At 40.4% G+C, this 22837-nt stretch overlaps 1 protein-coding gene across 3 annotated transcripts; it reads left to right on the top strand.

Annotated features, from left to right (window-relative positions):
* The first annotated feature begins 1654 nt into the window (after nt 1-1654).
* Nucleotides 1655-22056, top strand: LOC119019087 (hsp70-Hsp90 organizing protein 3-like). Of its 3 annotated transcripts, none has more exons than XM_037097329.1 (17): nt 1655-1911; nt 13052-13134; nt 14390-14470; nt 15138-15197; nt 15740-15910; nt 16371-16445; nt 17502-17630; nt 17766-17811; nt 18109-18199; nt 18346-18487; nt 18939-19043; nt 19138-19225; nt 19390-19423; nt 19787-19861; nt 20363-20465; nt 20565-20704; nt 21367-22056. In XM_037097329.1, exons 1-17 carry the CDS (start codon nt 1866-1868, stop codon nt 21497-21499), a joined length of 1602 nt encoding a protein of 533 aa, XP_036953224.1. In that variant the 5' UTR covers nt 1655-1865; the 3' UTR covers nt 21500-22056. The 3 variants fall into 3 exon arrangements, with proteins under 3 accessions (XP_036953224.1, XP_036953242.1, XP_036953232.1); XM_037097337.1 differs by lacking the exon at nt 1655-1911 and adding an exon at nt 4044-4084; XM_037097347.1 differs by lacking the exon at nt 16371-16445 and having other exon boundaries at nt 1656-1911.
* Nucleotides 22057-22837: the final 781 nt, after the last annotated feature.

The following is a 22837-nucleotide window of genomic DNA, read 5'->3' as shown; positions in this document are numbered from 1 at the left end:
CACTGCTTACCATTAAGTATCAGCTTTTGAAGTTGCATGGAGTGCTTCATGGCCACTTGAGGCATTATAGTCTTAACATTTTAACAAGTATTACATTTCAAATTGTTGATACCCAGCAGTACCCATAAGGTCATCCAAAACTAAATTTAAACCAGATGTTTTCAATAAACAGCACATTTTCCTTCGCAGTTTTGTTGCATTGCACTTGTTATTTCCTGACAAGAACAAGATCTGCAGGAACAGAATACACTTTGCATACTGGAGCATACCCCACCCATTCGCAGTGTGATAGGCTATTAAATGGGTGAACTATGTAAAATTGTGTGGATGTTTTTGGAGAAAAAAACAAACTAACTAAAAAGCAGGGCCACTACACTTTAAACTGCAACACTCCATCACAGTATGATGGAACAGAATAATCTGATGTGGGTTTTAACTTTTACAGCGAGCACAAACGTGGCCTTTCAGTTAAACCTTTTCTCTGTGAAAGTCAGTGCAGTATTACCACCCAGTGGACAAAGGTGTTGTCTGCATTCCTGCTGCAGTTTCCTACAATTCATGATGGTTTTATCTGTACCCACAAATATTCATTCCATCCAGCACAGAGACCGTAGCTTTCCACTTTTAAGTAGGTCAACCCTGTCAGGAAATACCAGATGGCTTACAGCCTGTTGTTCTCAGGATATTTCGCCTTTCTGTGCGAGACTGGTTGATTTTTCCCTCATGGAAAAAAAAACAGAAACAAGACAAGAGAGAAAGTTATGAAACTGTTGAGTAAAGCTGAAAAGGATTTCTTAAAGAATTTCCTTCAAAAGGAAACTGCTGATTGATTCTGAGAAAGTTAACATCTTACCTTCTTTTTTTTATTTATTGTATGATTGTCTGTAGACATATATATCATTTTTGCATGTGGTTCACCTGCATTTGCACTTACTGATTAATTCAAAGTAACTGGAAATATTAATGACCTTGAAGTGTACCATCTCAGCAGTCTATATTTTCCCTCTCATATATACCACTTTATACCAAATTACACTGTTTTATTTGTCTTTGAACTCATCTGTACATTATGTTATTTTATTGTAGAAACACCTTGTAACCTTGTTAAGAAAGGTGCTAAATCAATAAAGATGATGATGATGATTTATTATTTTATTTTTTGTTATTACAGGAAACACAACTTCAAACTGTGTAATCTCACTATCCCAATGTGCAACTTCTGCAACTCAATGTGAAATGGTGTAAATACTTTCTTCTTCTTCTTTTTTTTACCTTTATTGTCTATATATTTTTACTAATTTACAACTAATATTTTTTACTGATGCTCTCCATTTTTACTGCCCCCATTAGCTGCTGTAATATTACAAATTTCCCCGTTGAGAGACTAATAAAGGATTTTGTAATCTTATCTCTTATCTTTTACAATTAGATAGATAGTTTAAAATTTTGAGGAAAAAAAAGAGTTAATTGGGAATTAAGTTTTGCACTGTATTTAATATCTAAATCCTAAATAATCTGATGTTAAACAGTGACCAGTTATGATGTAGAGGCTCATTTCAATACTTTTGTGGTTTTATTTTGATGGGTATTGACCGGAAGTCGTCATCAAATTCTGCCTGTCATCGTTTTATTGTTGAAAGTGGGTACCGGAAGTCGTGTGCGCAGTGGCGGCGGTTGGTCGCACAGCCGTTGAGACCGAACCGGAGGGCGGAGGACGACCAACGGGCGGAATATCCCATGAAGCGGCAGCCTCACCGGAGAGGTGTCAGCGCTAAATGAAGACTGGAAAGTTGTCGTCTTGTGCGGTGTGACTAGTTTACATGTATCTGAAGGTGTGGGCCGATAATGCCGGACGGTGAAACCTGATGAAGTTCACCAGAGATATCTGCCGGCTGCTGGGCTTGGGAGGCGGTGAGTAAAAGTGCCAGTCAGCCGCTGACAACTTCTGGGGGGTTTCAGTCATTTCGGTTTGTGCCACAGCTGCTCGTTTATAATTTCATTTCACGGTCACTGTGATAGCAAAAATCAACCCACGCTGAAAGAATACCGTCCACATTATTACCGCTTATTAGCAACTTTATACAGGCTACTGAGCTTTTAATAATTTGATTTGTGGGCACAGAAATAGGTATTTTGCTAACAGCTAGCTTTAAATACAGTAACATAGCTAGGTTAGCTAATTTACCTACTTACAGGTAACTTAACTCGCTATAATATGAATGAATGCCAGTGTCTTTTTGTGCCATGACTTTTTCTTAACTAATTCAACTTATCAAAAATGTTGGATTTGCAATTTTTCTTTGACTTCATTTTGTTGTTTTTGGGGGGTGTTAATGGAACTAGCATTATATTTACAAGATGGACATTTGGTAGCACCTATATTTCTGTGTTATAGCAAACCCGTGGGTGGCTGTGAATGTATGCATTATTCTGTTCACCTTTAGGCTGTTTGACTATAGAAGTTCATGTCACCAGATCTATGTTAGCTGCAGTTTTAGCACCTAGCTCAGTGATTTGCAGAAAATAAGATATTACAGGAAGTTTTGCACAGTCCATGGAGGTAGAGTGAAACAAGCAATAAGGAGTTTCCTGACAGCTAATCAACTATTACTCTTGACTATGCAACTCAACAGGGAAATAGACATCTGCACAGCTCTGTTAATAACTCGGTGGTGTCCTGTTTCGCAGCTTATTTGGGAAAGAGATTTACAGATTTGTGTCTGTTTTCCCCTTTAGGTGTGTTTTCCCTGTATTTCACCCTTCAGCCAGCCTTATCGTTAAATGTGTGCAATGGAGCTGACCAGATATTAGCGTGGAAGTAAATCCTGATCCAGATATGTCTATGTATCTGATTCTAGATACACAGAATCAAACACTCGCCTCACACACAAAGATACAAGCGTAATGGAGGCACAATACTTTACAGTTTAACAATAAACTTTATTGTCAAAATTAACATAATTTGACTGATATATGTGATAGATAAACACATTCGTTGATAGCAGTATATCTGTGTGAGGCCGATATCCGTGATTGATGATTTTATTTAAAATAAAATGTCATTAATATAAATGATATTATTTCTAAAAAGTCACGCATTAACTTTATCATGGTAAACTTTGATAAACGTGGGATAAATGTGAATCTCCTCACATTAATGCCTTGACAAAGTTTACTAGCTCACAGACATACAGCCCTTTATTGGTTTCCTGATTTAATTTTGAGTTACCTACGCCAGTCACCGTGGCTGAAGGCATAACTGCACATTGTATCTCTCACAAAGACAAGTTGAATTGGATGTAGATACTACTGGTTCCAAAAAAGCTTCAGGGAGATGAGTTTACCGCCGTTTATCAGTCTTTTATTTGTGCAGAAAGACGGTATGATTTATGATTACTTATTAGATTCTTTAAATGTTTGCTCTGTGATTCAATAAGAACATTTGCTTCATAACAGTTTTTTATGTTTTAGTGAAATTTTAGTTGTAATTTTAAAGGTTTAAGAATGTTTTGATTATACGGATAATATCATGAATCGCAATTATGTTTGACAGGGTAATTATATCAATACATTTTTTCATATCATCCAATGATCAACGATGAGGCCAATGTCGTTTTTGCAAGTTCTAGTCAAGTCATCTTTTTTAAATACTTCTCCACCTCTTTTTAGTTTGTTTTACAGGCAATACAGGTGCCTGTATTGGAGTATTTGACACAATGCTTTTCACTGAAAGGTGCGCTGTCTTGAGTGAGTGAGAACGGGATGCACATCTCCAAAAATAGAAAATCAATATGTGGCGGCCAATGTTGTTATTGTGGTGGACTGTCACAAACAGATTAATGTGTGGGTAAACACTGAGGTAAATGGCTGATGCCAGAGCTAATTCATGCTGTGTGATGCACGTGTGTGACGAGGTGGGTGGAGCTGGAGGGGCTAAATATGCAAAATAACAATCCATTTAAATTTGATCTTCCTAGACAGGTCTCAGTTTACTTTAATTGTGTCAGCGCTTGGAGATGGTACACAACATGTCTCTCAGGGACTGATCCACGTGAAGACTATATGGGAATTCTTTAAAAAAAAGGTACATCTGGAGTAAATTAATGCCTGGTACCTGTCACTATGTTGTTTATCATTGAAACTCCACACATTAACAGAAATGTTAAACAGATGCTGTTACATACCAAGAAAAACTACAATCTGAACCAAGGACTGAACATATTTCCCCAGTTGTTCAGCCCTAACCCTGACCCAAATGGTCCTCTCTGCAACATCAAACTATAACCGGACATTAACCTATAATAGGCTCTTACTCCAGCCGTAGAGGGCAGCGCTAAGGGCATTACTACTGCAAAGAAGCAGATTTTGATCCAAGGCTACAGGAGAGAGTTATCTGCTCACTTTAGTGGACTGGCTTTGTAAGTCGAGCCTTTCCAGGATTGGCTTCAGTCCTGTGAAATCAAAATTTTAACTTTGAATTAACAGACTAAAACTCCAAAACCTAAATAAAAAGTCTGTGTGATTCTGAACAAAGTATTTTGCAGCAAATTGAGTTTCTGGCTGCTGTCACTGTGGGAATTGTTTCTTTGTATTTTGGTATTTAGAAAAAATGAATTTAATCAGAGTTGTCTTGTGCCTGTGTTCATTATGTCTGGACTCAGTCTGCATCGTTACATAAACCCTGCCTAAACTATTTGACTGGCAAATGAGTTGTGCACTAACCCCTCAAGAATGTACACAAGCTGGTTCGACCTGCTTTACGTCTGTTAAATGGTCAGCCCTGATTGAAAGCAACTCAGGCTTCATCTCGTGTAGAATTAGACTGGACTGAAGCAACTAATTAATTATGGAGAACAGTAAAAATGATCAGTCTGATTTTGACCTTTGGTTCCTGCCGCGTGGCTTTGGCAGCTGGAGTCACTTCAGTTTCTGGTTAGACGAACGCCTACATCCTAAACACGATCTTCTCTTCCTGTTATTTATGTCTCCCACCCGGACATAAATTAGGTTTATTTGCAATCAGTGGGAGTTTCCGTTCGTGTTCATCATACTTCTTGTCCTTGGGCTGTCTCATTATAAATCATGCTTCTCAGTTTGCCTGTGATCTTCTCAGATGTGTGCACGTTTGCTTATATTAACAAGACAAAACCTTTTTAGGAATAAATTAATCTCCACATATCTCACATTTCTTATGGTGACTACAGACAAGCATTCTTACTCGTTAATTGTCCTGAAACAGTAACATTAGCAATCAGTGATTGATGAGCATAGAAGTTCATTCTTGACATTGAAATTATTAGAATCACTAGCGTTGGGTAGGTTTCTATTTTTGCCGGTCCAGTGTACGATCTTCAACCAGTTTGGTATTTTCCAGCTGACTGACCTAACATTTGTTGGGTGTAACATTAGGTGGAGAGAACTAGCACCTTGTAGTTAGCAGGATCCTGGGGATAGTCCACTCCTTTAATTGCCCCCCGGGGACAAATAAAATGTTTTGGATTCAGTAGGAATGTGTTGAGGAAATATATAGATATATGAACGCTATGAACGCATCATTATCGCTACTGCCATCTCACTCCAGTGTCACTCAGCTTGAGTCTTATTTTGTTTATATATCAGGTCCAAATATCTGAATCAGCATCAGCCCTCAAAAACCATATTGGTTGATCCTTACTGACTGGCTTCCGGCAGAGCTCTCAACCACATTTCCTGGTCTTCATCATCACTCTACATGAGCTCTGGAGTTGTAAAATCTTAAGAGAAATTGAGAGATGTGAAAGTTGTGTTGCTCTGCCTCATGCAGCGCTGCACTATGATCACTGACTTGACAAGACATTATTATTTTTAAGAGCTTTCACCTTCATCTCATGGTCTTCATCAGTGAAGGGAGTCCAGGGCCTTCATTCACGAAGCAAAAACACAGTTACAAACACAATCGGCTGCAATTTTTTAAAATTAGCTTCAAGTGAGATTAATTTTATGAAGAATGTGAGTTGAAAAACCCAGACAAAAGCTTTCAATATGTCTTTGAAAGACGCTCGAGTGAATCAGAAGCATCCCATTCATTTCACATGGTGTAAAGTCACTGGATGTTCAAGAGACATCAGGTGAGCTCAGGGAAGGATTTTAGGTCCTTTGTTTTGTTTCAGCAGAGCGTGAGCATTTCCTGATGAGTCAGAGAGGTTTTTAGTTTGGACATACCAGTGTGTGTGTTTAATTTGGTACATTAGGTTTCAGTGTTTGGGTGTGCCTGTGTGTGTGTGTGTGTGTGTGTGTGTGTGTGTGTGTGTGTGTGTGTGTGTGTGTGTGTGTGTGTGCGCGCGTGTGTGTGTGCGTGTGCGTGTGTGTGCCTGCATGTGTGATTGGTTTGTTGAATTGGTCAAAGGAGGGAAGATGATTTAGCGTTCGCCACAGACACTCATTAGCCTCGAGTTTCCTTTTCCCTTTGAACTATTCAGCTAATGAGAGAGACCGAGAGGAAACCGCTCCCCTCCGGACGCCAATCCTGTTGCAGGATTGTGTGTAAATGAAACTAATATAACAAGGCAGGCGTGATTTGATATATATATATATATATATATATATATATATATATATATATATATATTTTTGAAAATCTTATTTTACTTAGATTTTATTGTCTTTTCTCGTGATAACAAGCAGCCCGTTACTCACCTTCACATTCCTGAAATATTGAAACATATCTTGAAATGTTTTCTTTCCAGGTTGTTTAAAGTCTAGTCAGTAATATTATCATGTAATTGAACTAAATAATAATCTAATATTGATATGAATTATGTGAGAAATTATTAATGATTAAAATGAACAGATGCAAATAAATGTTTTTTCTGGCTAATCCATCATATCAAAAATCTGATTAACTAAAGCACTTGATGAAATTAAAATTCCAATATTGTCATAATGCAGTAAGCATTGTCCACAATAAGTAAAACAAAAAAACCCTCTACTGAGATTTTTAAATGAATCTTCAAAGAACAAAAGTGATTTTAAAATTTAGAGCGCCAAGCCACAACAGATACATTATGTGATCTTTTTGATTTAAATCTGTAGAGAAGTGATAGTGTTAATCTGTGCAGCCACAGATATTATCAGAGACAAACATTTATTTCTGATTTCTCTGTTTGCTGAAATGCTCCAGTTACTGTTTGCTATTAAAGCAACGTCAGCATTTCTTGCATCAGTTCCTCACATTAAAAACCCTTCCAGCAGTGCAGAAGATGTCTTCACGTTCCTGGAAATCTTGTAAGAAAGGATTGTGAAATAACCAGAGGAAGTGTGGGGACTTATTAATAGCTTTATACTAAGAAAAAACATCACAATATAATCAGTCGATATAGATATGCACCCTGACATGCAGCGGCCCTTGTGGGGTTCACTGATAAATTGAAGTGTTGGTTATCATTGGCATGAGGTTCACCCTGTGGTCACGACATCACACCATCTGCCTCCTTCCCAACCAAGCGCATTCTGTAACACCAACCCTGCTGATAACAAAGACGGCAAAAAGGGAGCAGCTCTCTGCTGCTGGGCTGACGGGACCGATAAGGCCAGCAAGGTCACCAAAAGCAAATCTCATCACTTTCACCTCCTGTCACCTCTCAGGGAGCCAACTGAGATCAGAGATTAAGGAACTAGATGAGATGTTAGTAGGTCACACTTTGCTGCATTGCCTCATCTCCAATCACTGCCATTCAAATCAGACGCCGAGCAAGTCATTCTGGCATCAGTGCAGACATGAGAGAGGATTCCTCAGACGGAAAGGGTCAATAGGTTAGTCCACCTTCCCTCAGTGTGTCCCTCTAATGTCTCCTCGTACGGTGACCCTGAAGCAGGCTCTTCTCGACTGCATGCACAGAAGTTCCTGATTTTAATCGTAGTAATGAGATACAAATAAACAAATAAATGTATCCAATCTGATATGAATTCTGTCATACCACAGTTTGTTAATATCATAGAATGTGTTAAACACACTTGTTTAGCTTTGTTAAACACATTATCTCTAGCAGCCAGATCTTTATTAAACAATGATTTGCTAATATGGATCTGTGGAGCAGTTCTTCTGGATACAACCCCTGCCAACCTCCGCTCTAGGTCGTGGTCACACATAAACGATTGCAGGTCAGTGCAGGATGTGAGGTTCATGGTTTGTAGTTCTTTTTAGCAGTCCACATATTTGCTGTTGGATTAGGCTGACTTCACCAATATTAAACTCTATGTGCAGCCAAGATATGACTTTGCCTCACCACAGGATGCAAATGTTTTTATTTGCCCCTTCGCTCACACAGAATGGAAGTGAACAGGACCGTGATTCTGAGTATGCGTGACTGTGCCCGAGTAGAGCGTGTAAACAAAGGAAGGCTTTCACTCCCATGATGCACGTCGAATAATCTGCTAAAAGTAGAGCTCCAGTCCTGCATTCTCTCTTTTCCCAGAACTTGTTCTGTTATTCTGCTCTGCACAGAAACATAGAGATAAAAAAAAAATGAAAACACTGTTGTTTATAGAGAGGTGTGTGTGTGTGTGTGTGTGTGTGTGTGTGTGTGTGTATTTGTGTTTGTGTGTGTTGATATGGGTGTGTGTGTTTAAAACAAGGGAGGGAACCGTCAAGGCCACCCTGTCCAGCAGCCCTGAGAACCACATGTGGCTCTCATATCAAACAGCAACACATGGTTTGATACACAGACCTCATTCTTGACTCGTCGCCCTCCTCCCTGAACATTTGTGCAGACATGAAGCCTTTTTTTACTGGACCATCAGATACAATCAAGTGGCTTTATTTAAAACCTGCAGTCCATGACAGCGCTGTTGACGTTTTGCTGAGTGTGCATGATCTTGCATGCAAACTCATGTGGGCTCGTGGTAACGTGGCAAATACAAATTGTTGTCTCTCATAGTTGATGTGAAAGTTTCCATGGTGCTAAATCTGCAGAGTAAATACTGTGAAGCAAAGCTGGATGGAAACAGTAAGACTTCAGTGAATCGTGTAAAAATGTGTGTCCGTCAGAGAAGTGTCTTTCAGTCAGTCGTAGAGAAGTCATCATCTGATGGCTGTTCAGTCAAAATCGTCACGGCAGATTTAATATGTAGCGATTCTTATTTTTCCCCTGGTGTATTCTGTTGATGGCTGTGGGCTGGTCTCTGTTCAGATCAAAACAATATGTGATGGTAATTGTGATCAGAAGTACTTCAGGAGTATTGTTTAGTCGGGATACACTATGTTGGGAAGCAACAGCCAAGCAAACGATTATTCATTCAGGAAAGTTGAATGAGCACGGCTGGTTCTCTGTAAACAAATGCAGATAGTGTAAAAGACTAGATGCAGAGAAATCTGCTCTTGTCTCCAGAGAAAAACACCTGCAGACATGTGAGTTATGGCATGAATCTGTACGCATCTGAATATTTGCATAATGAAAACTGCTGCACTGTATGTAGCAAACTGCTGTGGTAAAAGTCCAACCTCGTAGTGATGTTACTGCAGTCATACAAGTGGATCAACTTTATAGTTGATAGCACTGACAGCAAATCGTCAGTTTCCTGAGTAGCAGCTACAAACCACACAGGACAAGATATTAGTTACTTATATAATGTGAACTCAATATTCACCTTGATCGCAGCTACAAACCTGTGAACTGTTGTGACTGTATCTTTCAAGGTTGTGTTTGTGCAGACAAAATGTTTCTACAGACACACACAGACTAAACATCTGCCAAAACACTCAAAACTGCTTCTGTGTTAGTTTCCCCTACAGCAGGTGTCTACACACTCACAGACTCACAATTTGTTGTGGCTGGTAATAATAATCTATTGATAAGCCCAAAAACATTAGAACATTATAACTCATAATAGCTTAAAACATTTTGTTGTTCATTATCCAAATGTTAGACTCACACAGGTGTTTTTAGTTCACCTGATATGACCTTGTTTGACACCCCCTCACTCCCCCTCATGCACCTGTCATGATGAGACAAGCTTATCTTCTCTTCAGGTGTAAAAGCTGCCAGAGTTTGTCTTGGCCAGTTACAGACTAATGTGCCGCACATTTACTGCCCCATCTGTCAGAGAGGCCGGCTGCTGCTGGTCAATCTGTGCTTTCACTGTCCGTGAAACTGTGTCCTGCTGCTGCGTTAAAGGCGTCTTTGCTTTGAGTAAATAGTGTAGAATAGCTGGTGATGTATTCTGTAATCTGTCATGTGAGTGGTTTAATGTTGTGGAGAAGGGGAACGCGTTTCAGTTACAAACCTATAATTTGGCCTGGGCTAAAAGCGGATTGTTACCCAAAACAGGCATGTTATTCTCTCACAAACGTCCTCCCTCCTCTCCTCTCCGGTTATTCCTCCTCTCCATCTGCCCCTTTGGTCTTCTCGCTGCGAGTCAGGTGGTGTTGTGGCTCTTAATGCCAAACAGATTCAGTTTCCACTCATTCCAAAAGTTTCTGAACGGACGGCCTATTCCTGGACCGAAAGTTTTCCCCTTTCGCGGTTTCATCTGTCAACGTTGTGTGTGTGTTTGAGGGAATGTTGGCTTGAGACAGTTCTTTTTATCTGTCGTTTATCCAGAACATGCAACCTGTTTCATCAGCAGGTTTGTTTCATAAAAGCAATGCAGCCTGTTTTTTTTACACTTTGGTTAGGCTGCATGTGTACTGTACAATGTACAAACAGCTCTTTATGTGGAGTTCTTGCAGGAGATTGATAAGGATATTTAACAGCTTTCACTGTTATAAGAATCAATCACATATTGGATGTTTTAATGTCACATGTAGAAACAAAATGTGAGATTTCCAGGTGTGTTTTGATTATAAAGCAGATGTAGGTGCTATGTAAATACTAAAAACTGTGCCCTTAATCAGAAACTGTGCCGTTAAACAACCTGTCAGGACCATACAGGCACCGCCGTGGATACACTGTGGGCGGTGCCTACTCACGCCTGAGAGAGCTGACCAATCAGAGCACACCAGGCTTTTTTGGGAGTTGGTCGTTAAAGAGAGAGGCACTAAAACAGTGTTCAGACTGAGGGTGAGTAGAGGTGCTGCAGGGTGATTTTGATGATTTTCATGTTAAGGTGTCTTATTTCGTTTTTCGTCTGCAGCTATTTTTAAGCCTCAGTGGTCGTTTCAGTCACATGCTTCATATACACATCCATTATTCCTTTGCAAATTGATTTTCTTGATACTCCCACCTTTTCTATCTCAGCCAAGCAAAAGAAGTGACTTTCTATAGTTGTTTGGATGCATCAGATGGATACATATTGTTTCCTAATTATCTGTAACATCCTCAGGATTTCTGTAGTGGGATTCTTTCATGTTTACTAGTAGCTCTGTAAATAGATGGTGGCATGTCACTACTGCTTGGAAAACAGATGGATCCCTTAGCAATCACTTGAAATAAAAGACTACCAGCCGTTGCCACTGGTGTGAGCGGACGGTAAACTGATCTGCTTCAGCAAAGTCAGTGTTCGTCAGCTGAGGGACAGTTTACTACCAATCCCAGGTCTGATAGCCAGTTGATAAATGTGTCAGCTCACATTGTGAATATGGAATTTGTCTTAGAAGGATCACTTGGGTAATTTGGATTATAAGCAAGTGAGTTAGAGGTTTCTCTGCAGAAGTTTTCTAGAATGCTTCTGGATACCTGATGGGGACTATTTCTGTCTAGAGCTCCTTAGATATTTCTGGCATGGTGACCTATCGGTGCGGCATGAGTAGCAGGGAGCAGGATTTCCCTCTTTCAAACACACCCACATGCCTGGAGCCATATTAACATGCAGTCCTTATAACTGCAGAAGTCTCAGCTGGGTCTGAAATATTTTTGAATAGATAAAAACAAATGTGTTTTGTGGATTTAAAGTCTTGTGGGTTGCAAAAGGCACATTTTTCTAATTTTAGCTTTATTTTATTTTTGTTTGACATAAAAGGAATCAGGTAAAATATTCCCAACAGAACAAACAAAAATCAAAAGATTATAGCACAGACTGTTTCAGCAGAGGGACAATATATACACAATATCCCCCAATACTTTTGCGTATGTAATCTTTCTTTTTCAAAAGTAAAAATTAATAAAGTTGAGAAAAAATTGTAAGGTTTACACGTCAGACAGATGGAAAAAGTCTGGCCGGCACAAGAGTGTAATGATAAAGTATTAATGACTTGCAGACATGCAGTCAGTGTTTCTGTTCAGTTTTACAGACAATTTTGTTTAATTGTTAATACCACAACTTAGAAAAGTTAACGTATTTCTGAAGAAGCACACCAGCAGCACATTGATGATGTCAGGAACGTGAACCTACGTGACTGAATAATGTTACACATGATAAATGAAGCAGATCAGTGAGACCACCAGCAGAAAAGAGTGGATAAAAAACACATTTCTTTTTTGCATGTTATTAGTTTAAAGTAACAAAACATAAACTATAAATTTGGACATTTATTGTTCTTTTAAGGTTTTAGAACAGTTCTTTTTTACCTGAAGGCCACTGTAAATATTTGATGTTTAATGCCTCATTGCACAGAAACACCATCAGCCGTCCATGCTGCAGCATTAAAACATCACATTTACATGTTTGCTTTCATCACAGTGCTGTGCAGCCTGTGTACCTGTACCTGTTATTTTACTGCCTGACAGACTTCTTCCCGTTCAAACAGACCTCATCTCTGGACAATATTTGTATAACAGCCTTCATCTGACTCTATTCTGGTAGGCTGCACATTTGGATCAAATATCCACTTTGCTGTCTGAGCTGCGCTGCCGCTCATGAAGCTGAATGTTTTCACACTGATTCACTCCTCTGTTTTTTTCATCCAATCACAAGCTGCCACACGGTCACCTGTGCAGTTTTGCATGGGAAATGTGTCAGTCGGGCATTGGAAATCAGCACACACACACACACACACACACACACACACTCTCTCTCTCTCTCTCTCTCTCTAGACAAACAGAATCATGGTGAAAACGTGACAGTGACAGAGCAGGTGTCTATTCCTCCTTGTCAAACCTTCAGTATGAAGACATATTTACTGTGTGTGTGTTTGTAGATGGAGCAGGTGAGGACGAGATGGAGGTTCAGGATGGAGCTTCTGCTCTGATGGACAGAAGAAAAGACCAAGGCTCCTCACAGGTAGACTGAAATCTTACTGTAATCTTACTACTATACTATATTAAGTGTGGATCAGTTTGTCAGCTACAACTATCGAAATACAACAATGGATTGTTAGCAAGAAGTTTGCACTGATTGTATTTGTAGCATGCCTTTAAAACAAAGGTCCATGTTTTCTCATCCACAAACATGAACTTTGATACTTCTGATGTCTCTTGAAACTGATCCAGAGTCATGATCCAGAGTCATGATCCAGGGTCATGATCCAGAGTCATGATCCAGGGTCGTGATCCAGAGTCGTGATCCAGAGTCGTGATCCAGAGTCGTGATCCAGAGTCGTGATCCAGGGTCGTGATCCAGGGTCATGATCCAGGGTCGTGATCCAGGGTCGTGATCCAGGGTCGTGATCCAGAGTCGTGATCCAGAGTCGTGATCCAGAGTCGTGATCCAGAGTCATGATCCAGGGTCATGATCCAGGGTCATGATCCAGGGTCATGATCCAGAGTCATGATCCAGAGTCATGATCCAGAGTCATGATCCAGGGTCATGATCCAGAGTCATGATCCAGGGTCATTAAAGCGAATAAAACTGTTTTAAATCGACAATCGGAGACGGGCAAAAATAAAATAGATAGAAAATAGATTACAGATACTTGTTATTCAAATATATCCAAATAAAAAACAAAATACTGGTTTGAGTAAATGTATTAAATTAAGATACAAGTAATATGTCATTTAAATACAGAAAGACATTTGACACAAACTGATGTCACATTTTAGCCGTTGAGTCGCCTCAGTATTGGCTGGATTTTGTTGCTGGTTGTTGAACAGTGACAGACAGAAGCTCTGTGAATTAAAATGAAGTCATTATTTTGTGTTATTTCATCACTCAAGTAACTTTATATTTACTATTTCTGTTCTTTTAACTCCTAATGTAGACACTGATTATACATCAAACATAGATCATGTAAGTTTTCAGTTTTCTAAAGGAAAAATGTTCAGCATATTTCATATATTATTAATGATTAATCAATTGTTAAGGCAGCCGACTATCGATTAAAGAAAACTGAGCTGATGAGCCAACAGCAGCTAGAGTATAATGAGCTGCAGCTAGCGGTTATGCTCACCTCTATATATTTTCTGAAGTCTTTAATCTCCACTTTCTGGACATTTCTTACAATTTAGACCTCTAAGAAGTAACTCCAAGCTCTTGTTAAAACAATGTTCACCTGTCAAGTTACCTGAGTCCTGAACATGTGACTGTCTGTCTTGAGCAGGTGATGCTGAACAGTGAGGACAGTTTGGACGATGAGGAGAAAACCAGAAGGAGGGCAGAGAGGAGGAGAGCTAAAAGGAAAGTGAGTAAGAAGAACGACATTTTAGTGACAAAGAATAACAATTAAAAACTTGATGAAAGGACGTCATCATTTAACATTTTTGCTGACTGTTCAACGTGCAAGAAACGTGTCGTCTCAGTGATACTGAAGGAAGAATGTAGATAGTTATTTGTGTCTTTCATATTTTTGAGGAATGTCTAAAACACCAGTTGAAGCATCTGACAGAACAAACTGTGATGTGTGCAACAGTTTTATAGAATGACGATCACTATCCTAAAAGTTAATGTTGTCTACTTTAACATCCTCCACATGCCACCATGTGTGAACTGCTCTGGACATGTAAGAACAAATATATGTTGTTCATGTTCCAGCTCACATCTTTGTTTATTATTCCTCACTAACCAAACTGAATGTGCCTTCTGTTCACACCTGTCACCACACCTGTCACCACACCTGTCACCACACCTGTCACCACACCTGTCACCACACCTGTGTTTACGTCTGTCCTGTCTCTCCTCCACTTTTTTTCATTAAATAGATGTTAATGTTTTCATAAGTCTTGCCACGCCCTCCTCGTCGCTGTTCCTCGCCCTTTATGACACACGTGGCAGCACATGTGCTTCCACGCCTGCGTCTACACATGTGCGTGTTTCATCCCACAGCCACCATGTCCATGCTTTCCTTTTAGAGGCAGAAAGAACGGAAGAAACTGGAGCGAGAGGAGAGGATGGAGGACGCTTCAGAGCAGGTGAGGTCATTAGGGCCTAAATGTAACCTGCTGTAATTGCCCTTTAGTTTGCATGCTGCAATATATTCATACCATCATCTTCATTTCCATATGTATTCATGCATTTATGTGTATATGCGCACATAAACCTGGAAGTGCATGTGTCATAAATGATGGATCAGGGTTATTTAACTTTGACTAAAATAAAATGTGATGTCAGTTTATGTTTCAGTTTACTGGCTTTTACAGTAGAATAAGTAAAATCAGGTTCCTGATGATCAAGGTCTGTTCTAGGATATGTGATTCTACAGGGGACCCAAATCTGACACCAATCCAATAAGTCATGACTTCATCCAAACAGTCTTACTCATCCAACAGGCGTTTAGACTCTTAGGATATGTGACAAATCTAAATAACAGTTGAGTATCACTCACTGATCTGCTCAATTCCTGCTGCTCAATGTTTCCCTTTGAAAACGCAGTGATTCTTATGTTTCATAATTCCTCTGTAAAACCTGATCAGGAATATATGAGGTAATCTTAACACTTTAAAACTCCCAACAGGAAGAGGAAGTGGCCAGAGCAGTGTCAGAGAGTGACAGCGAGGAGGAACTGAAAGAGGAAGAGGAATGGACCGCTGTCCGTCCCAGAAACAGATGCCACCCCGAATCAGTGCCTGCCCTTGTGATGGACCACAAGAGCAGCCACCATTTGCCCCACAGGACCTCCGAGGAGGTGGGTTGAAGCCATGTTGCAATACTCGGAATATCATTCATTCCATTAGAATAGAAATAATAACACAACAGAGCGACCTGTTACTTTAACAGCCCTGAACAAGTCTTCCTGAACAAATCCTTTTTTTAAGCGCTCATGAGTGAAGCATCGAATCCCTCATGAAACTCATTTTTGAAAACTCGTGGTCCATGGCTGGAACATGTCATGTCCGTGTGCACTGCAGGAGGACAACTGAGCCACATTTTTTTAAAGACCAGTTCTGCAGTGCTCTTTGCTGTCGGGTTTAGAGTTTTCCATCGTCTAGTCTAGAATAGAAAAGTTTACCAAAATCTTTGTGTGTAGTCTGTTACTGTCAACAAGTTTATGAGGTTAAAAATTCCAATATATAACTTCAACCCAGCAATAAAAGACTTGTGTGTTCTACTTTGCCATAATTTACTATCTCTTGTGTTCATACCAGTTAAGAATGAAGCTGAATGAAGCACACCACACTTTCCTTGGACCAAGGAAAGAGGACCAAGACCTCTATTTTAAGGTACCTTGGTGCGGTTACTTTGCAGCAGCTGCGTCTAATTGGCTCTCCCGCTAAAACTAACCAAACTGGAGAAGTTAAGACTGCAAACATGTTCGGTATGAACGCACTTACTCAGCAGTATGACAAGAAAACCACATGCCACGTCTTTCACTTAATCTCGGTCCTTGTTGCCTGAAATGTTTAATGCAATTGGATTTGACTTAAGATAATAGCAGGGTGGTTTAATAAGTAAAGATCTGTTGTTTTTTTAACAAACACGAGCGCAAAAATCATAATATCAGACTCGTCAAAGACATAAGTGCAGTGAACAAGACATTGAGCTGCTTCCTCCAGTCTGACCTCTCAGAGATCATATTTGTTTTAATGCTTTACACACATAAACAAACGTGATTCAAAAAAGGAAGTGAACTGCAGAAACCACATTGCTCGTTTTGCACAAAGCACTGCATCAGAGTGGCGTGGAGGCGATCAGCCTGTGGCACTGCTGAGGTGCGATGGAAGCCCAGGTTGCTTTGATTCAGCTCGTCTGTATTGTTGGGTCTGATGTCTCTCATCTTCCGCAAAGGACTCTAGACTCACTTGTTCAGACTTCACCTCGGCCCCAGATAGCATGATTGATTTAAATTACAGAAAATAAAAGAAGTTAACCATGATATCACTCAATCGAGCCTAGAAGATAAATTCCAGATCTTTATCCCTTCATGCAGATCCGTACCAAAAGGTAATGGGGTCTATTCTGGGCCGGGACACGTCCTCCGTCCAATTTTTGTGGAATTCCATCGAGTAGTTTTTGTGTAATCTTGCTGACAAACACACACAAGTGAAAACAATTCAGATGGAAGTCCTCTGCGTTTGGATTCACCGTCCATCAGAGATAAAATCACCTGGATAGTCGAGATGGACCCATGTTGATTTACTGATTGATTTACTGATACTATTTAAATCAGTATTTGTTTGGAGCAGGTTTCTTTCTTTTTACAAACTGTGGTTTTAACAGTGATGGTATTTTGTCAGCCTGTTGTCTTGACTGTGTTGTGTTACTTCCTGGTGTTTCAGGAGCCAGAGTGGGACGTCAGCAGTGCATTTGTAGCCAAAGTTGCGAGCCACATCAAACTCAAAACCCTGAAGAGCAGAACGACACAGTTCTCCAGAGAAAACAAGGAGAATGAGGCCAGAGGCAGCCAGGTACACACACAACACAACAGGACGATCTGTAATCAGTGGAAATGTAATTCTGGAGAATATTTTAGTTGTATGTCTGGTGACATCCAGTTAAATCAGTGTTAAATACATTAACACATCTGTCTGCTGTGATTGCAGGTGGAGAACACAGAAGAAATGAGGAGGAGAGGGGAGTCTCTCACAGGTGAATCATCTATTTGTTGTTGTTTAGATAAACTTTTCATGATAAAAGTCAGAGTCCAGATGAAGTGTAGGGGATAAAGATTAGTTTAAAACTTCAACTTGGATTTAAAAAAACAGTTTAAGGTATTTTCTACTCACATTGCTGTAATACAAAGTGTTAAAGTTAAAGAAAAGGATTTTCTTACATGAAGATGACAACGTTTTTACATTTACAAAACACTTTTATGCTTCTTGTGAAAGTATATAACGGTAGTGTTTCAACTGATTTTATGAGGAATATATCTTGTACGTTCTCCAGTGCAGGGCATCCAGATGTTCGGTCAAGGCCAGTACAGCCAAGCAGTGGACATGTTCACACAAGCCATCTACTGTGACCCCAACGACCACAGGTGAGCTGAACTATGAACTCTGACCCCAGCAGCTACACTCTGACCCTGTCCTCTCCCGATAGTATCGGCTGGTTTCCTTCACACTCATGGTGCTTTAAGTCTCAGTCTGTCTGACTCTCTCTCTCTCTCTCTCCATCGTCCTTCAGGTTTTATGGAAATCGCTCTTACTGTTATTGGTGTCTGGAGCAGTACTGCCCTGCCCTAACAGACGCCCAGAGATCAATTCAGCTGGCTCCTGATTGGCCGAAGGGACACTTCCGTAAGGGCTGTGCTCTGATGGGGTTAAAGGTCAGAAGCTGCTGTACGACAGACTTCAGGCTCAATTATTCTCCCTTTACACACTAAGATAGATATGTCCATTTCACAATAATATACAACCATCTCTGCCTCCATACCACATCCACGCATCCTTCATGTCGGTATGAATGTTAAACAACCACTAGAGGACGCCACCGCGCTGCTCAGAGGTCAGCCACTGTCAAGCTCACAGTCCTCCTGGCTGGTCAGTCGTCGCTGTTTGAATCTCTGTCCGGGCGAAGTAACACCAAGCAGACTTTAAGACTTCTCACCAACTCACATAACCTCTCCTTTTAAGGTTCCTTTTAAATAGACACATAGTACAGATGGAAGGCCTCGTTAACATAGAGCATAAATGAACCTTAAAAGTTAAAAATGTTCATTCTGTGATTTAATTGTTGGACCTAAAACAAATGCTGTGTTTGTTGTGTGTGTTTTCCAGCGGTACAGCGAGGCAGAGAAGGCCATTGAGCAGGTACTGAATTTGGATCAGAACTGTAAGGAAGCATCCAGCAAACTCTTCACCTGCCGCGTCCTTCAGCTCAAGGTGAGGAGCAGCTGGGTGGAGCTCATTTATTGTCATGCTTATATAACTTCTGCCTACTTACCCTTCTGAGTTGTTCGTTTTGTTTGCACTTCAGGAGTTGGGTTTTGAAGAAGAGCAGAGTAAAATGCTGCTGGACAAGTTCACCACCGTTCAGGCGGTCGTCACCTCAGCTGAGGCCAAAAGTAAGAGCCAGCTGCAGTACCACATCTGTCCACACGGGGGCAGCACTGCTCTGAGGTCAACTTCCAACATCAGAGCTGCTGTTGATCCTGATTTAAGTCCAAAGATGAATTATCAATTCTTTGACATGACGTGAAATCTACTTCCTGTCTCCTCTTACTTCCAGCACTGAAGCACACACCTCTGCAGGACCAGAGTGGGTAGGTTGTATGGCTGTAATCAATCCTCACAACACCACCAGTAACGTTTTGGAGACGTGAATCTCACATAATAACCTACAGATACTTTTGAAACAACTAATTTTTCTTATAAAAATATATCCAACATCTGCTATCTTAACTAAATACACATGTCTACTGAATGATGATGAAATTAAATAATAATAATGTTCATGTTCACAAATGTAAAACATACATTCACTACGTTCTTATGATGGACTAATAATCAGTCTCTCTCACATTATTATTCTCTCCTGTGATCTTTACTTTGTCTCTTCCTGTTCACATCCTTTGTTTGTTTTCTTTCTCTTTGCTCACATTCTGTTCTTATTTCTTATCCTCCAGGAGTTGTCGCTCTCTGTGGGTTGGGAACATTACAGTGGAGGTCACAGAGAAAGACCTTGTGGATCTCTTCAAAATGTAAAAACACTGAGTGTGTGTGTGTGTGTGGCTGTAGCTTTAAAAAGATGGAGTTATTCAGATTCAAGGGGTTATGTTATGTTGAAATTGTACTTAACTAGACTGTATTTGATTAAATTCCACCACTGTTAAAGCCTGTTAAAGCTGTAAATGCCTCAGAAGTTACAGTTACTTCTATTTCTATTTCTACGAGCACTGCGACCGTGACTGCTGCTAGAGTTGTACTTTCTGCATATGAGTGTGTGTGTGTGTGTTTTAATTTCAGCAACAGTCAAAGCAGCAGTGGTAGATAGATAGATAGATAGATAGATAGATAGATAGATAGATAGATAGATAGATAGATAGATAGATAGATAGATATTGTATTTATTGTGGTATCACTATCAGCAGTGGTGTAAGGGTCTGTGTATAACTGTAATCATAATGATAACATTAATTGTCTGTAGATGCGCCACACTGTGTTGCTGAAGGTTAGAAGCTCTGTGTTTTCGGCGGTTACAGGTTTGGGGAGATAGAGAGCATCAGAGTGCTTCATGAACGTTTCTGTGCCTTCGTCAACTTTAAGAATGCCAACATGGCCGCCAGAGCCCTGGAGAAGCTGCAGGTGAGCGGAGTATGTTAACGAGTCCGCAGCGAGCCGTCACCCTGTTCTTTGGCCACTTCGTGTGAAGTTTGATGAACTGTGCTGGTTCCTCCCGTCCAGGGGGTGGAGCTGGGGAGCAGCAAGCTGGTGATGAGATACCCAGACCGATGGATCCAGAGGACCCTGCCCTCCATACAAAGGACCAACAGCAGCCTCAGCTCCGCTGCAGCAGGAACACAGCAGAGCTCAGCTGTAGCAGGGTACAGAGCATCAGACTCATGATACCTGTATCTGTGCGGTGATGGGCTTTCTGAGGGCTTTGTTTTTTAACCACATTTGTTAGTTGTTTTTGGGTTTAGTAATTAGGTTTGTGGTCCAGCACGGCACGTCTTAACACAGGACAAAAAATATGGGGACGAATGGATAACTTTTTCTTGGCTTAAAATTGTGTTACGAAAACATCAGACTATGGACTCTGGATCTATACGTTGAGTGGTAACGCCAGCAGGATGTCTGATGAGTGAATTACAGAGGTATTGGCACCTGATACTGATATCGAATCGTTCCCAACTCTAATTAAGTCTCCGATAAAGTCAGGATAAGGAAACATTTTAGACATTTAGTTAAGTTAAATAAAATCAGTCACTTCTTATTATGTTAGTGGCTGAAGTTAAAAGTACATCCCAGAGCTTTTTTATCAGGCATCCCAGTTTTCTGACAACTTTGAAATTCATAACTCAGCACTTTGAAATCACCTTCTAATCAAAGTATAATCCTTTTCATCACAGTGAAAATCTTCAGTGTTTACAGACAGAAAATACTAAATACTTAATCACCTCCCGTGTCAGTCTCTATGCACTATTTTCACTCCATTATTTTATCCTTTTACTCTAAAGTGCTTTTTTCTGTCTGTATGATGCAGGATGCTCTCCAGGCGCTGCGTACCTATCGATGGAGACGTGTGCTTCTACTGGCAGACCTCAGGCTGTTTCTACGGCGACAAGTGCCGCTTCAAACATATACCAGACCAACAAGGCCGAGACAAGAAACCATGACAGCCCTAATTGTGTACGCTCCTAATCACCGAGGCACATTAACGAAGGATTTACAGAACAGGAATGAGACGGATAATGAGGTGAAGAGGATGAGAAGATGCCTGAGAACTCTGACGATGTGCGTGTGAGAAAAGACAGACGGTGAGTACGTGACAGCCAAAGTGCCAAACCTCAGGAAGACACTGAAAGAATAAATTCACGTGTTGCCACCAATCACAGTGAGGTCCTCACAGGAACCATCAGGAGTCTCTTTGCTCCATTTGGATCCTTAAAACATGTCGATGGACCTCTGGTTTTCAGCTTGGAGAATCGCAGCTCTGCGGGAAGTACGTCATCTGTCGTCAGAAGGATTTATGTTGAGTCGAAGAATATTGGAAACACTACCAAAGCCCAGTTCTATGACAGACTTTCTCTTTACCACCACTGTCGAGTAGCTTTAAAGTCAAGAGTTATTTTCATATTTTTGAAAAACAGATGAAACATTTGAAATGTTTACTGTACATACTGTATTGCACAAAACAATAAATCAGTGAAACCATGTTTCCTCAAAACCTCCACTCAGTTTTCAGTCTTTCATATCCTGAAGCACGCACACAAACTTCAGTCATGATTGATTAACTACTGTGACGTCACATCAGATAATAACATTAACTTGTATTTTTGGTGAAAGTAGGCATTTCCCAGGACTTCCCAACACAGCCTCGCTACCAGCTCTGAGGCATTTCTTAAAGCTACATGCTAACACTTTGATGTACAGAACAGTGCTACATGCTAACCAAGCTGCTGTTATACCTGGATCAATAAGAATTACTCCCCACCACTAACTTCCACCATGAATCTTATCGTGGCAGGTAAGTTTTACTTACACACTCATGTACTACAGGTTGCAGCAAGCGAAGGCACCACACTGACGGCTCCCTCAAATATATCACACCTATAAACAATCAGTCAGTGAACATCTACAAAGTGCACCTGCTGGACCAATCACTGGTGATATCCCAAACTGCTGTGTTCCAGCAAGGATTAGCCAAAGAGTTCAGTTTCAAGGTGAACGTAACACTTGAAGATATACGAGAATATCTTCTTGTATCTGGTGCTGCTCTGCACATAGATGGTGTTGAATTCTTCAAGTTTTGTTTTCCAATAATGTCTGACAGAAGACGGGCTGTGCCAAGTTTGAACAGCTGTCAACCTCTGCCAACCACAATGATCTCACAAGTTTTTTTTCAAGACCACATCCTTTTTGAAGGGGAAGAAAACAGAGGCACAGTATTTTCCCTACACATTATTTACAGCGCTTGATGATGTGATTCAACAAACAAGAGGGATGAGAGAGAG

Source organism: Acanthopagrus latus, chromosome 1 (genome assembly GCF_904848185.1).
Source record: "Acanthopagrus latus isolate v.2019 chromosome 1, fAcaLat1.1, whole genome shotgun sequence".
Classification (NCBI taxonomy): domain Eukaryota; kingdom Metazoa; phylum Chordata; class Actinopteri; order Spariformes; family Sparidae; genus Acanthopagrus; species Acanthopagrus latus.
Note: the sequence above shows the minus strand (reverse complement) of the source record. Positions and strands in the feature narration are given on the sequence as shown.